This window comes from Bufo bufo, chromosome 3 (genome assembly GCF_905171765.1).
Source record: "Bufo bufo chromosome 3, aBufBuf1.1, whole genome shotgun sequence".
NCBI classification, from domain to species: domain Eukaryota; kingdom Metazoa; phylum Chordata; class Amphibia; order Anura; family Bufonidae; genus Bufo; species Bufo bufo.
The window spans coordinates 406,980,276-406,993,628 of record NC_053391.1 but is presented as its reverse complement, the minus strand read 5'-3'; the positions used below and the strand labels follow the sequence as shown (position 1 = coordinate 406,993,628).

General features: G+C 44.0%; 1 protein-coding gene across 1 annotated transcript in view; it reads right to left on the bottom strand.

Moving 5' to 3' along the window:
* Positions 1 to 13,353, bottom strand: part of ANKFY1 (ankyrin repeat and FYVE domain containing 1) — a 57,589-nt gene that overhangs the window by 17,145 nt on the left and 27,091 nt on the right. The window contains exons 9-11 of the mRNA XM_040424846.1: positions 10,590 to 10,658; positions 5,819 to 6,018; positions 2,163 to 2,260 (exon numbers count right to left, since the gene is read on the bottom strand). Coding sequence (XP_040280780.1) covers positions 2,163 to 2,260; positions 5,819 to 6,018; positions 10,590 to 10,658 — 367 coding nt within the window. The remainder of the gene's footprint in view (positions 1 to 2,162; positions 2,261 to 5,818; positions 6,019 to 10,589; positions 10,659 to 13,353) is intronic.

The following is a 13,353-nucleotide window of genomic DNA, read 5'->3' as shown; positions in this document are numbered from 1 at the left end:
TGTGCCAGTTTCTGAATCCCTTTTCGATAAAGGCTGGATCAGCGTGACCTTTTTGTGTTAGAAGCGCGGCTTTAAAGTAACAAGTTCTCAGTTGAGATTTGGTATCAGATAACAGTTATACTGTGGGATGGCTGAACATAAAATCTTGAGGGAGAACGTGTTCTACCTGATAAAACACAGGCCAAGTGTTTCCATCGCCTACAATATGCCATCATATTAAAAGCACAGCAAAGGACAAACATTGGACCACCATGAGACAAGGAATTCAATAATTGTATCAAATAAAGAAACTAGCCAAGAGAGTCTCAGCTTGTACCTGCATATTAAGCAGGGATCGACCGATATTGATTTTTTAGGGCCGATACCGATAATTTGTGAACTTTCAGGCCGATAGCCTATAATTTATACCGATATTCTGGGAATTTTCATTTTTGAGAAAAAAAAAATTCCTACACAAATCTGCTGAAAATTAATATGTTTATTGTTAACGTGTATTTTTTTTTTGTAAATCTTTTTCATTTATACTTGTTGTTTTTTACTAACTTTTAGCCCCCTTAGGGACTAGAACCCTTGTCCTATTCCCCCTGATAGATCTCTATCAGGGTGAATAGGATCTCACACTGTCCCTGCTGCTCTGTGCTTTGTGCACACAGCAGCATGGAGCTGAACATGGCAGCCAGGGCTTCAATAGCGTCCTGGCTGCCATGGTAACCGATCGGAGGAGCAGGGGAGAGGGGATCCTGTGGCCACTGCCACCAATGATTAATACTGGGTGGGGGGGCGCACTGCGCCACCAATGTTTTTACTATTGGGATGGGGGTGGGGGGCGCACTGCGCCACCAATGACTAATACTGGGGGGGTTGGGGGGGCGCACTGCGCCACCAATGAAGATAAGTCTCTCAATCATTCATATACAGGAGGCGGGAGCTGCCTGCAGAATCACATAGCCGGCTCCCGACCCCTATGAGCGTTAGCTGCAAAAACGCGGCACCTAAGGGGTTAACTACCGCGGACCGCAGCTATTGCTCATAGAGGTCGGGAGCCGGCTATGTGATTCTGCAGGCAGCTCCCGCCTCCTGTATATGAATTAATGAAAGACTCATCTTCATTGGTGGAGCGGTGGCCACAGCCCCTCCCCTCCTCTTGTCTTCTCCCCTCTCATTGGCGGCAGCAGCATCACAGGGGGAGGGAGACACTGCTTTCTTCTCCCCTGTGCTGCTGAGGGAACACAGAGAGCGCTGAGAGCAGCGCGTTCTGTGTTCCCAATACGTTATCGGTATATCGGCAAAATAGATGCCGATACCGATAACGGTCAAAATCCTGAATATCGGCCGATAATATCGGTAAAACCGATAATCGGTCGATCCCTTAAGCTTAGCTGTTAGCGGAGTGGCAAAGTAGGACTTGAATAGACAACTAAAACAGTACCTTTGCCTTTGGAATCCATGGCTGCTTTTAGGAGAAAAATCACTTTTTTAGTGCTTTTTCTGCTAAATACAGCCACGGTAAAGGTACTATTTTATGGTTCAATAAGATTTTATTATCTTTTACAATCATAAAGGAAACATCCCAAATTGCAGTATAAATACCGCATACAAGGATACATTGCGACATGCAATCGTAAACAGCAGTATAGCATCAAGGACAAGGTATAAGCATGTATCTGTATTACAAACAATCAGCTGACGTGAAGTCAGCGGAATCAAAGGCCCTGAAGGGGCTTAATAAGGCCTCAAACAAATGATATATAGGCCAATAGTTCTAGACAACCTTTGACATAAAAGGCAGGAGACAGGACGACACACATGAGGAAGGGGGGGGGGGGGGGGGTTAGGGGAGAAATCATAGGGCATAGCTAGAGAATAGCTAGGTACTTTTAAAGGTACTATTTTAAAGGCCTACAAGCGACTCTGCTTAGTGTAATACGCACATAAAAGCTGACAGACTCCCCCTAATGTATGTCACTATATCACAAGAGGATTTTGTGATACAAATATGAAGGCTGACCAAACACACATTATATGCAAGTGATCTCAAAACACTAAACTCTCTCTCTCTCTCTCTATTATATATATATATATACACACACACACACACGTGTGTATATATATATTTATATAATTTATATGATATACATTTAAAAAACAGAAACAGAACTTACCCATTTATTTTTATGATTGACTTGAGCCCCATGGGTTGCCAAAAACAGAGCAGCAGCCTCATTCCCTGCCCCCGCAGCTCTTTGTAACAAACAGTTACCTAGGAAGATTGAAAAGGGGATGTTATACATATGATCAAGTACTCTATGTAAAACAGCAATATCAGATTATGTTAATGTGGTTTATCATCTCATAAAGTGCAGTCAAGTAAAAATTTGTAGGGGTTTGACCTCTGGGAACGCCACTGATCCGCCAAGAATGAAGGCCACAATGGGGGCACCTTCACTCCTTTTACCAGCACAGCCGCGCTCCCAGCAATGTTCCTTACATTCTTGGGATTACCTAGCGACATGTCATAATTATAAAATGGGAATACCCCTTTAAAGGTTGATTCAGAAGGACGATTTTCCCATTCAGAGTGCAGAACGGACAGCACACACACTCACCACTGACCCATTAAAGTCAAAGAGTCAATTCATGAGTGATTTTCCGCCAAGAAAGGTTGCAACATGCACCACATTCCTGTAAGTGAACTGGTTTGTGAGAAGAAAGGACTGTATGTAGACACCATCCATGTGCAGTCCGTTTAAAAACGTGTGCGTGTTTACTATATGGAACATGGACGCGCTTCATACTGGTCATCTGAAAGAGCTCTGGGCTTCTAGCCTATTATGTGAATTGTCATACACCTGTGCACGTAGTTACAGTCAACTAGTTGTTTTTTCCCTTAAATTGTAATTTTAAGGTCACTGACATGAATATTTAAAAAGCATCTGTCACCATGATAAACCCTATTAAACCAAGAATACTGCCTGGTAGGGTCGATCATGGTGACTAAAATGAGCACTTTGTCTCTGCAATCGGTATTACTGACACAGAGAAGTTCTTGCTTTTAATTATATGTAAATGAGGTGCTCAAACACCAAGGGGTTGGCCTAGTCCCTCGAAGCACCACTTCACCTTCACCCTCATTGTTGCCACTCCCCCTCCCAGTCAGATTGACATCCGATGCCTGGCCCTGAAATCTCGTGCTTTCGCCAAAGGTGGTTCTATCAGCGCATGTGTTGTAAAGATCTCAGAGTGGGAACGACTACTTCACTGTACTGGCGCATGCGCAAAATTTCACGGTCAGTAGTGGTATAGGGATGTAAAATGTCCACATAGGTTCCCTCTACAGGAGTTAACACATAGTCCACAACAGCGGCTCACATTCTGGAGGGTTCATAACCCATATAGAAAGCCTGCAGCAGGCTACTGTTTGGTGAATTAAATATCATATCTTCAACCGATATTTGCAACCATTCAGCCCACATGAGACTTAGGGCCCTTGCACTAGACCTTATGCCCCTCCGAGACATACGGTCCGGGAGCCGGCCATATGTCCTGGAGCATCATAGAGCGTGCACACAGGAGTACACAGCATCATAGATTACAATGATTCTGTGCACGTCGGGCCGCCGGCAGAGCTATTGTCCCGCACTCATAAGATCATATGAGTGCAGGACAATAGTTCCGCGGGTGGCCCGACGTGCACAGCATCATTGTGATCTATGATGCTGTGTACTCCCATGCGCACGATCAATGCCGCTCCGGGACATATGGCCGGCTCACGGACCATATGTCTCGGAGGGCATACGGTCGTGCGCAAGGGCCCTTAAAGAGGTTTTCCGAGATTTTGATACAGATACTTATCCTCAGAATAGGTTATCAGTATCTGATTGGTGGGAGTCCGACACCCTGGACCCCCATCAATCATCTGTTTGTAAGGGCACTGGCACTCCTGTGAGCGCAGTGGCCTACCAAGCACAGCGCCGTACACTGAAGTGAATAGGGCTCAGTGTGATACAATGTATGGCGTTGAGCTTAATAAACTGCAAGAAGGTCGTGGCACTCACAGGAGCGCTGGTACCTTCTCAAACAGCTGATCGGCGGAGGTAATGGGTGTCAAAATTGGGGATGAGCGAATCAACTTCGGATGCTTCATCCAAAGTCGATTTGCTCAAAACTTTGTTTTAATACTGTACGGAACAGGCACTCTGTACAGTATTAGAATGTATTGGCTCCAATGAGCCTAAGTGTCTCACGAGACTTTGTGTAATAACTTCGGAAATTAAATTTCTACTATAGAATACCTTTGTACCAAACTTGGATTCGGTTCCAAGGTACTACTTGGAACCGAACCACAGTTAGATACAAAGGTTTTTTACAGTAGAAATTAATTTCCGAAGTTATTACACAAAGTCTCGTGAGACTTCGCAAAGTAATAACTTAGGCTCAACGAAGCCAATACATTCTGATACTGTACGTAGCTCCTGCTCCGTACAGTATTAAAACAATCATCCGAAGTCGATTTACTCATTCCTAGTCAAAATCCCAGAAAACCCCTTTAATAATACTATAGATATACCGTACTATAGGACAATTATCCTGACCAACTGTCGCTTTCCCCTTTCCCTTTTAGACTGTAAGCCTCATGGGCAAGACATGGTTCTCTTTCCCTCACTTTATGTTTATAGTACTTATTTTTAATACATTACAATAAGTAAATCCTTTTTATATATACCGTACGCTGGAATTAATCATGTTTTAAAAGAAATAATATTAATACAACAGTGCTATATCTCCAACTAACACCGGAGAGCTGCAGACTCTCTATATATTCTATGTGGAGTCCTGGAACCTGGATCTTGTACAGTGCTGCACCCTCTAATGTTCCATTACTGTCAAAACTGTTGTCCTGCTTCTGTTCTTTATAGTATTCCGGTGGACTTGACAGGACTATATACTACATCAGGGATCAGCAACCTCTGGCACTCCAGCTGTTCAGAACCTACAACTGCCAGAATGCTTCACTCACTTCTGTGGGAGTTAAAAGAAGCCAAGCATGTTTGCATGCTGGGAGTTGTAGCTTCACAGCAGCTGGAGTGCCGAAGGTTGCTGATCCCTGTTCTACATGATCACATATTCAATTAAAGCATCTCAAAGGGGTTTTCCAAGATTTAAAAGGAAACCTATCATCACCTGTAACCAGATCAAACTGTCAGGTAATGCATAGTATGTCAGATACTGACTCTTGAATATTCACACTCAGCAGCAGCAGAGCTGGCTGGGTGGGTTGATGAGTATCAGAGCAGATGGGCAGGCCACAGTGCTGCCTTTTGCATAACAAGACTGCTCGACAGGACTTTGGAGGGTGAAATGATTACAGGATCACAGCGGAAGGTGAGATTTAAAAAAATAGTTCCATCTTCATAATAAGGGTTCCAGCTATTCAAAAGTGGTATTAGCTAGGGGTACCAAAATGTGGTGACACATTCTCTTTAAATACTGATGATGGGTCATCAATATCTCATCAGTGGGGGATCTGACTGCTGGTACCCTGCCATTCAGCTGATTGCAAAGGCCACTACGCTGTTTCTAGGCCTGTGGCATCTTGTCTGTTGGTCATACCGCTTTGTGCAGATCAGTCACCTTCAAGTGAATGAATGTGCTGCAATACCAAGCACAGTATGAAGAGCTGATCAAACACAGATCGGCAGGGGTGCTGGAAGTGGGAACCCCAAAGTCTATGGTAAAACATCCGCATAGAAAATGATCTAAGCCCTCGGGAGAGCTCGAGCACTTAGCTCTGCAGTGAATACAAACCTCTTGTGTTTACCTGTTACTGTGTCGGGAGCATCTGTGTTGCTGCCACGTTTAATCAGCCTTGCTGCAAAACTATTCTCATCAAACGAAGTTCCGTTAACCACAGGGACATCATCAAAAGGGTTCACAGACTGGTCAGAGGACACTGTGATGTACTGGACAGCAAGCCACAAAGCCGTACTTCCTTCGTGATCCTTTAGTTCTAAATCTAATCTAACAAAAAAGACTCTTTCAAAGCCTATCCATTGATGTGTATCTTAGGAGGACGTTATAAGAAACATGTTCAATAAAAAGCAGAAGGTAGACATCTTAGGGTACTTTCACACTTGCGGCAGAGGATTCCGGCAGGCACTTCCGTCGCCGGAACTGCCTGCCGGCAATCCTGACGCAAATGGGTGGCGTTTGTCAGACGGATCCGGATGCGGATCCGTCTGACAAATGCATTGAAATACCGGATCCGTCTCTCTGGTGTCATCCGGAAAAACGGATCCGGTATTTATTTATTTTTTGCATTTTTAAAGGTCTGCGCATGCGCAGACTGGAAAACCGGATCCATTTTGCTGGAACACTTAATGCCCGATCCGGCACTAATACATTTCAATGAAAATTAATGCCGGATCTGGCAAGTGTTCAGGATTTTTGGCCGGAGAGAAAACTGCAGCATGCTGCGGTATTTTCTCCGGCCAAAAAACGTAAGAGGGACTGAACTGATGCATCCTGAACGGATTGCTCTCTATTCAGAATGCATTAGGATAAAACTTTTCCGGTATTGAGCTCCTGTGACGGAACTCAATATCGGAAAACAAAAACGCTAGTGTGAAAGTACCCTAATAAAAACAAATATACAACGAGCTTCATGATCACGACATGGAGGTCCAGCTAGTGTAAGAGGCTTATTAGACAGAGAAATTATCATTTAAATTTTCATATAATCGTTCAAATTTGAGAAATGATGGTCATGTTAATAGCATGCAGAAACAGAACAACTAGGAATAAGTGTTCATTTTCCATGGATTGGACAAATCTGCCTGACTAAAAGCTTACCATTAGTCACCACCACATCCCCTCATCTAATCAGAAATCTGACAGTCGTTAGCAGTGTAAATACACTAGGGGCAAACTAGCAACAATCACAATAATAATAGCGAAAAATATTTAGCGATTATTTTTTTGTGTATCTAATCACTTTTTGATCATATGCTAACTTGTCGCTTGCTGCTCATGAATGAAGAAGTATCTGCCCGTCTAACAGAACCCTAAGGCCTCTTTCACACGAGCGTGTCCGGATAAGGTCCGGATGCGTTGTGGCAAACCCGTGCGAGTAGGTACGCAATTGCAGTCAGTTTTGACTGCTATTGCGTTCCGTTGTTCAGTTTTCATCGCGCGGGTGCAATGCGTTTTGCACGCGCGTGATAAAAAACTGAATGTGGTACCCAGACCCGAACTTCTTCACAGAAGTTCAGGTTTGGGTTCAAGGTTGTGTAGATTGTATTATTTCCCCTTATAACATGGTTATAAGGGAAAATAATAGCATTCTGAATACAGAATGCATAGTACAATAAGGCTGGAGGGGTTAAAAAAAAAAATATATAATAATTTAACTCACCTTAATCCACTTGTTCGCGCAGCCGGCATCTCTTCTGTCTTCTTCTTTGAGGAATAGGACCTTTGATGACGTCACTGCGTTCATCACATGGTCCGTCACAAGTGGATTAAGGCGAGTTAAATTTTATTTTTAGTTTTTTTTAACCCCTCCAGCCCTATTGTACTATGCATTCTGTATTCAGAATAGGGTTGGGCGATATACCGGTTTTTCGATATACCGCGATATTAAAAAAACGCCATATCGCCGTTTCCTAATACCGCAGTATATTTCGTGACGTCACAGCATTAAAAACTGAGTCCGCGGCGCCGCTGCCCTCCCCCATCATTATCTATATCTACCAGCGGCTCCTCCTGCTTGCTCTGAATGTGCTGTGACTGTCTCTGCCCACCGACCAACGTCTAACGTCGGAATCAGGTGACGCCCCCAGGCTGAGACTAGAGCAGCGCAGTACATACAGACTACAGCAGCGAGTGGTAAAAGGTTTGTAATGTCACTCCAGTCCACTCTGCCTATTACCCCAGTTATATGTCTTGGCCCACAGCCCACTCAGTCCTTCATGCCTGCCAGTGGCTGCATGCTCCGCAGTGAGCCATCATGAGTCCCTCGACTCCCTCCAGTACCTCCCGGCTCCCCCATGACATGATGAGCATGACCAACAAGAAAGAATTATGGTGGTGGCAGCCTGGCAGGCAGGTGACAAGTCACAGTCACACAAGTGGCCATAAGACATGGGGGGGGGCAGCTGCTGCCCCCCAGCCCCATACTCTAACTAAGTAATGTCTCCTTTTGTGGCTGCTGCAGGCGCAGCTGCCCCCATACTGTATGTAATGTCTCCTTGCGGCTGCGCTCCTTGTGGCCCCCATACAGTATAACGTCTCCTTGTGGCCCCCCCTACAGTATAACGTCTCCTTGTGGCTGCCCCCATACAGTATAACGTCTCCTTGTGGCCCCCCATACAGTATAACATCTCCTTGTGGCCCCCCATACAGTATAACATCTCCTTGTGGCTGCCCCCATACAGTATAACGTCTCCTTGTGGCTGCCCCCATACAGTATAACGTCTCCTTGTGGCTGCCCCCATACAGTATAACGTCTCCTTGTGGCTGCCCCCATACAGTATAATGTCTCCTTGTGGCTGCCCCCATACAGTATAACGTCTCCTTGTGGCTGCCCCCATACAGTATAACGTCTCCTTGTGGCTGCCCCCATACAGTATAACGTCTCCTTGTGGCTGCCCCCATACAGTATAACGTCTCCTTGTGGCAGCCCCCATACAGTGTAACGTCTCCTTGTGGCCCCCATACAGTGTAACGTATCCTTGTGGCTGCCCCCATACAGTATAACGTCTCCTTGTGGCTGCCCCCATACAGTATAACGTCTCCTTGTGGCTGCCCCCATACAGTATAACGTCTCCTTGTGGCTGCCCCCATACAGTATAACGTCTCCTTGTGGCTGCCCCCATACAGTATAACGTCTCTTTGTGGCTGCCCCCATACAGTATAACGTCTCCTTGTGGCTGCCCCCATACAGTATAACGTCTCCTTGTGGCTGCCCCCATACAGTATAACGTCTCCTTGTGGCAGCCCCTATACAGTATAACGTCTCCTTGTGGCTGCCCCCATACAGTATAACGTCTCCTTGTGGCTGCCCCCATACAGTATAACGTCTCCTTGTGGCCCCCATACAGTATAACGTCTCCTTGTGGCCCCCATACAGTGTAACGTCTCCTTGAGGCTGCCCCCATACAGTGTAACGTCTCCTTGTGGCCCCCATACAGTGTAACGTCTCCTTGTGGCCCCCATACAGTGTAACGTATCCTTGTGGCCCCCCATACAGTATAACGTCTCCTTGAGGCTGCCCCCATACAGTGTAACGTCTCTTTGTGGCCCCCATACAGTGTAACGTATCCTTGTGGCCCCCATACAGTGTAACGTATCCTTGTGGCCCCCATACAGTGTAACGTATCCTTGTGGCCCCCCATACAGTGTAACGTATCCTTGTGGCCCCCATACAGTGTAACGTCTCCTTGTGGCCCCCCATACAGTATAAGGTCTCCTTGAGGCTGCCCCCATACAGTGTAACATCTCTTTGTGGCCCCCATACAGTGTAACGTATCCTTGTGGCCCCCCATACAGTATAACGTCTCCTTGAGGCTGCCCCCATACAGTGTAACGTCTCCTTGAGGCTGCCCCCATACAGTATAACGTCTCCTTGTGTTTTTTTCTTTAAAACGGGTATTTATCTCGATATATATCGTTATCGCGATAAATTTTTTAATATCGTTATCGTCTGAATATTTTTGATATCGTCCAACCCTAATTCAGAATGCTATTATTTTCCCTTATAACCAGGTTATAAGGGAAAATAATAAAGATCGGGGCCCCATCCCGATAGTCTCCTAGCAACCGTGCGTGAAAATCGCACCGCATCCGCACTTGCTTGCGATTTTCATGCAGCCCCATTCATTTCTATGGGGCCTGCGTTGCGTGATAAACACACAATCTAGAGCATGCTGCGATTTTCACGCAACGCACAAGTGATGCGTGAAAATCACCGCTCATGTGCACAGCCCCATAGAAATGAATGGGTCCGGATTCAGTGCGGATGCAATGCGTTCACGTCACGCATTGCACCCGCGTGGAAATCTCGCCCGTGTGAAAGAGACCTAAGGAGTCATGGGCAAGGGAGGACACAGTCTTTCTATAGGTGGCTATCCTACAAGTCAATACCCAGCCTTAAACATGAAAACCGTAGTCATGTTTCAAGGCCATTTAATGGGTCAGACATTGACTTACACGGTAGCTACCTACAGGTAGCACTACAGCGACAGTTTTCTCCAAGCACCTCTATGGCAAAATGATTTTCAATTGCAGTTTGTTCACAAAAATGACACCCTGGGTAACAATTACCACGCAATCCCATACTCCAATAGAATACAGATGACAGCATAAAAAGCATGTCCGCAGCCCCAGCCTGAACGTGGTTAACCAACATTCATACTATGGGAAGTAAATAGTCTGTATCCAGTAAAAAGCCTATGCCTCAACTGTATGGCAGTAACGTAGTGTGAACTTATCCTTGCAGCAAAATAGCATTAGTAGTCGGATGATTTTTAATGAATAAAACCAGAAATTTTGCAATCAACCGTCTAAAATGATCTCAGCCTCTTGCTACTTACTGTTTGCATTGAAGCAGCTGGTTAAACACATATTCATTTCTAGAAAGAATAGCTCTATGTAGAGGAGTCCTGAAAGCAAGAAGGAACAAGTATTAGTAGAAATCCACTGAGTGCTGTGAAAGGTACTGGAAGCATAGTCCATTTAAAGTGAGCCTCTTGTTTCTTTCAGATTTCATTTAGTAGCGGTGATTACTGAGTTTCATATTTCAGGTTCTTTAAGTAGGACCAAAAAAGAGGAATTAAAAAGGAAGTTACGGCTGAGGACAGTGTTTGGCTGCAGCGGTCACATGCAGTTTGTAAACAGGCAGCGGCAGGAGGACTGGATCGGTGGCACCAGAGACAGAGGTAAGTACAGCATCATTTTTTATTTTACAACAAATGCATGCTTGTCCAACATTTTTAATTCTCTCAGACAACAACTCTATTGATCCCTTCATGATCTACACTTGGTGTTTTGTCTTCAGAATACCTGATCAAAACATGAATGTGTATGGGCAGCATAAGTATAGCTCCTGCCTAAATTTGTGAATTATTAAAGGGAATCTGTCACCACAATCTTGACTATTATTTGCTGTAATAAAGAAGCAGTACTAATGATTAGGAGTCCAAATGTCTACTTTTTATTTTCCATTCCCCCACTGTCAGGGCTCAAAGATGCCCTGAGATACATTATCAGGACTGCTGTGCATACACACAGCAGTCCTCTCCATTATATTAGAATGGCACAGCAATCCAGACTGTGTGGGGGGGAACAAAAATAAAAAAATAGTGATATGGATTCCTTATCTACAGTACTACTCGTGCATTCTACTGCAGATATAACCTAAAATCGTGGCGACAGATACCCTTTCAGTAAAACTGTTGTAGCCGGTTTAGCCTTTCCTCGTAGTTGGACTACGGGGTAGGAAGAGGCGCAGTATTGGTTTATGTAGGCTCTCTATCTCCTCTATCCTAATTTACTCTGGATGTATGCTGTATGAAGGTGTGTAGTACTACGCAGGTCGGGTGTGCAAAGGTCTGATACACAGACAGGAGGTGTACACCAATGGATGTGCCTTTGACATGTTAATAAGATGTCCAATCTTGGAGTTGGGATCCGCTCCATCGCTTGGGTAGGGAGGGGGGGGGGGGGGGGTACTGGGCTTTAGTTGGGTAGGGAGGGCTGGTTTCCTGTTGATAAATTATTGAATGGGAAATCTGGTTCTGTACCAGATATACTTTGTAACGAGAATACGTGATTTTATGTGCTTCTTGTACCATGGTTTATGTTACTTGTGATACTTATGTAAGTAATTATCTGTCCGATCATGTAATGCTATGGTATTTTTGTCATCAACTGTTGCATGTATGCTGTACAGACTGTCTTTCTTTGCTTTTTCGTGATTTTTTAAAAACTAAATAAAAATTATCTGATTTAAAAAAAACTGTTGTAGCCATCATTGGTCTACTAGTAATGCCTCACAATACATTACTACTGACTGAGCTCTCAAAATCAAGCACTTATACCTGATAATCTAAGTAAAAGCTCAATAGACATCACAGGGTAGCATTATTGGATGTTCCTGTTATAATTAAAATACAGCAGTAATACTAAATTAGAAGCTAAAACGGTTTGTATGAACATTCATTCAGGAATCAAAGAAAACTATTCTAGGCTTCATTAACTATTACTAAAACCAGCCAGAAGACATAAGAGGGATACCCATTGCAGTCATTATGTTACTCCTGAGGAAGCAGTGGTCACGGGGCTCTATTTTAATCTGGTCTGCTTGTCACGTAGAGCAGTTTAATTGCACTCAATGGTATTTTTCAGCTCTGTAGAGATGAACCTGAGCTCATGTATCATGTTAACCAACAATACAGCTTCTGTCATACTGAAAGAGATCTTGGATGTTCCCTTTATAGCACCACATGAAATGAAGCTACTAAAATAAGAAAAGTGCTTAAAAGTCAAACAACTTACATTTAAATTACATTAAATTCTTGTATCAAAGAGTAAAGAAACTGAGCTATACAGTCGTTTTCTTTAGGCTTTGTTTGCATCTGCATTGACCTTTCCGTTATTCTGTTCCATCAAAAAGAATTGACGGACAGAAAATGGAAAAAAGCATCCGATTTATTTGTTTAAATGGGTTACTTTTGAGTATGAATTGTGATCAGTGTCTGCTCCGTTGGGTTTCCACTACATTTGGTGGAAAAAACATCCCGTCTTTTCCTTCTACCAAAGATAATTGATACATGACAGAATGGAGCTTTCCATTTTTTCTTATCATCAATGGATGATGGATAGAAATGGAAGGTGTTCTATTAGTATCAGTCAATCGATGCATATAATGGATTTGTTTTATTCTGTTCCTCTGATGGAACGTAAAAGTCAATGCAGATGTAAACAATCCTGAAAGGGGTTTTCCATTTGGACAAGCTCCACTCGGTAGAAGAAGCTGATCCCAGAATGCTGGGACCCCCAGCCAGTGGTGTAGCATGGCGTGCCAGCACCCAGGGCAAGCAAAGTACTTTTTACTCAGCATAACTTTTTTTACATTTAATGATCAATTCTTTTTACACTTAGAAATATGTCTGATGGGAGACGGTTTTTCCCCTTCTTTAGGAAACCTTTTTGTTTCTTGGTGGAAACATTGTTTTGCTTTTTCAGAGAGTTGAGCGTATTTATACCCAAGGTTTCCTGTGTCCCCCAAGGAATTGGGCGAGAAACATTGTTTTGCTTTTTCAGAGAATAACCCCTTTGTCATGGATATTCAATGGT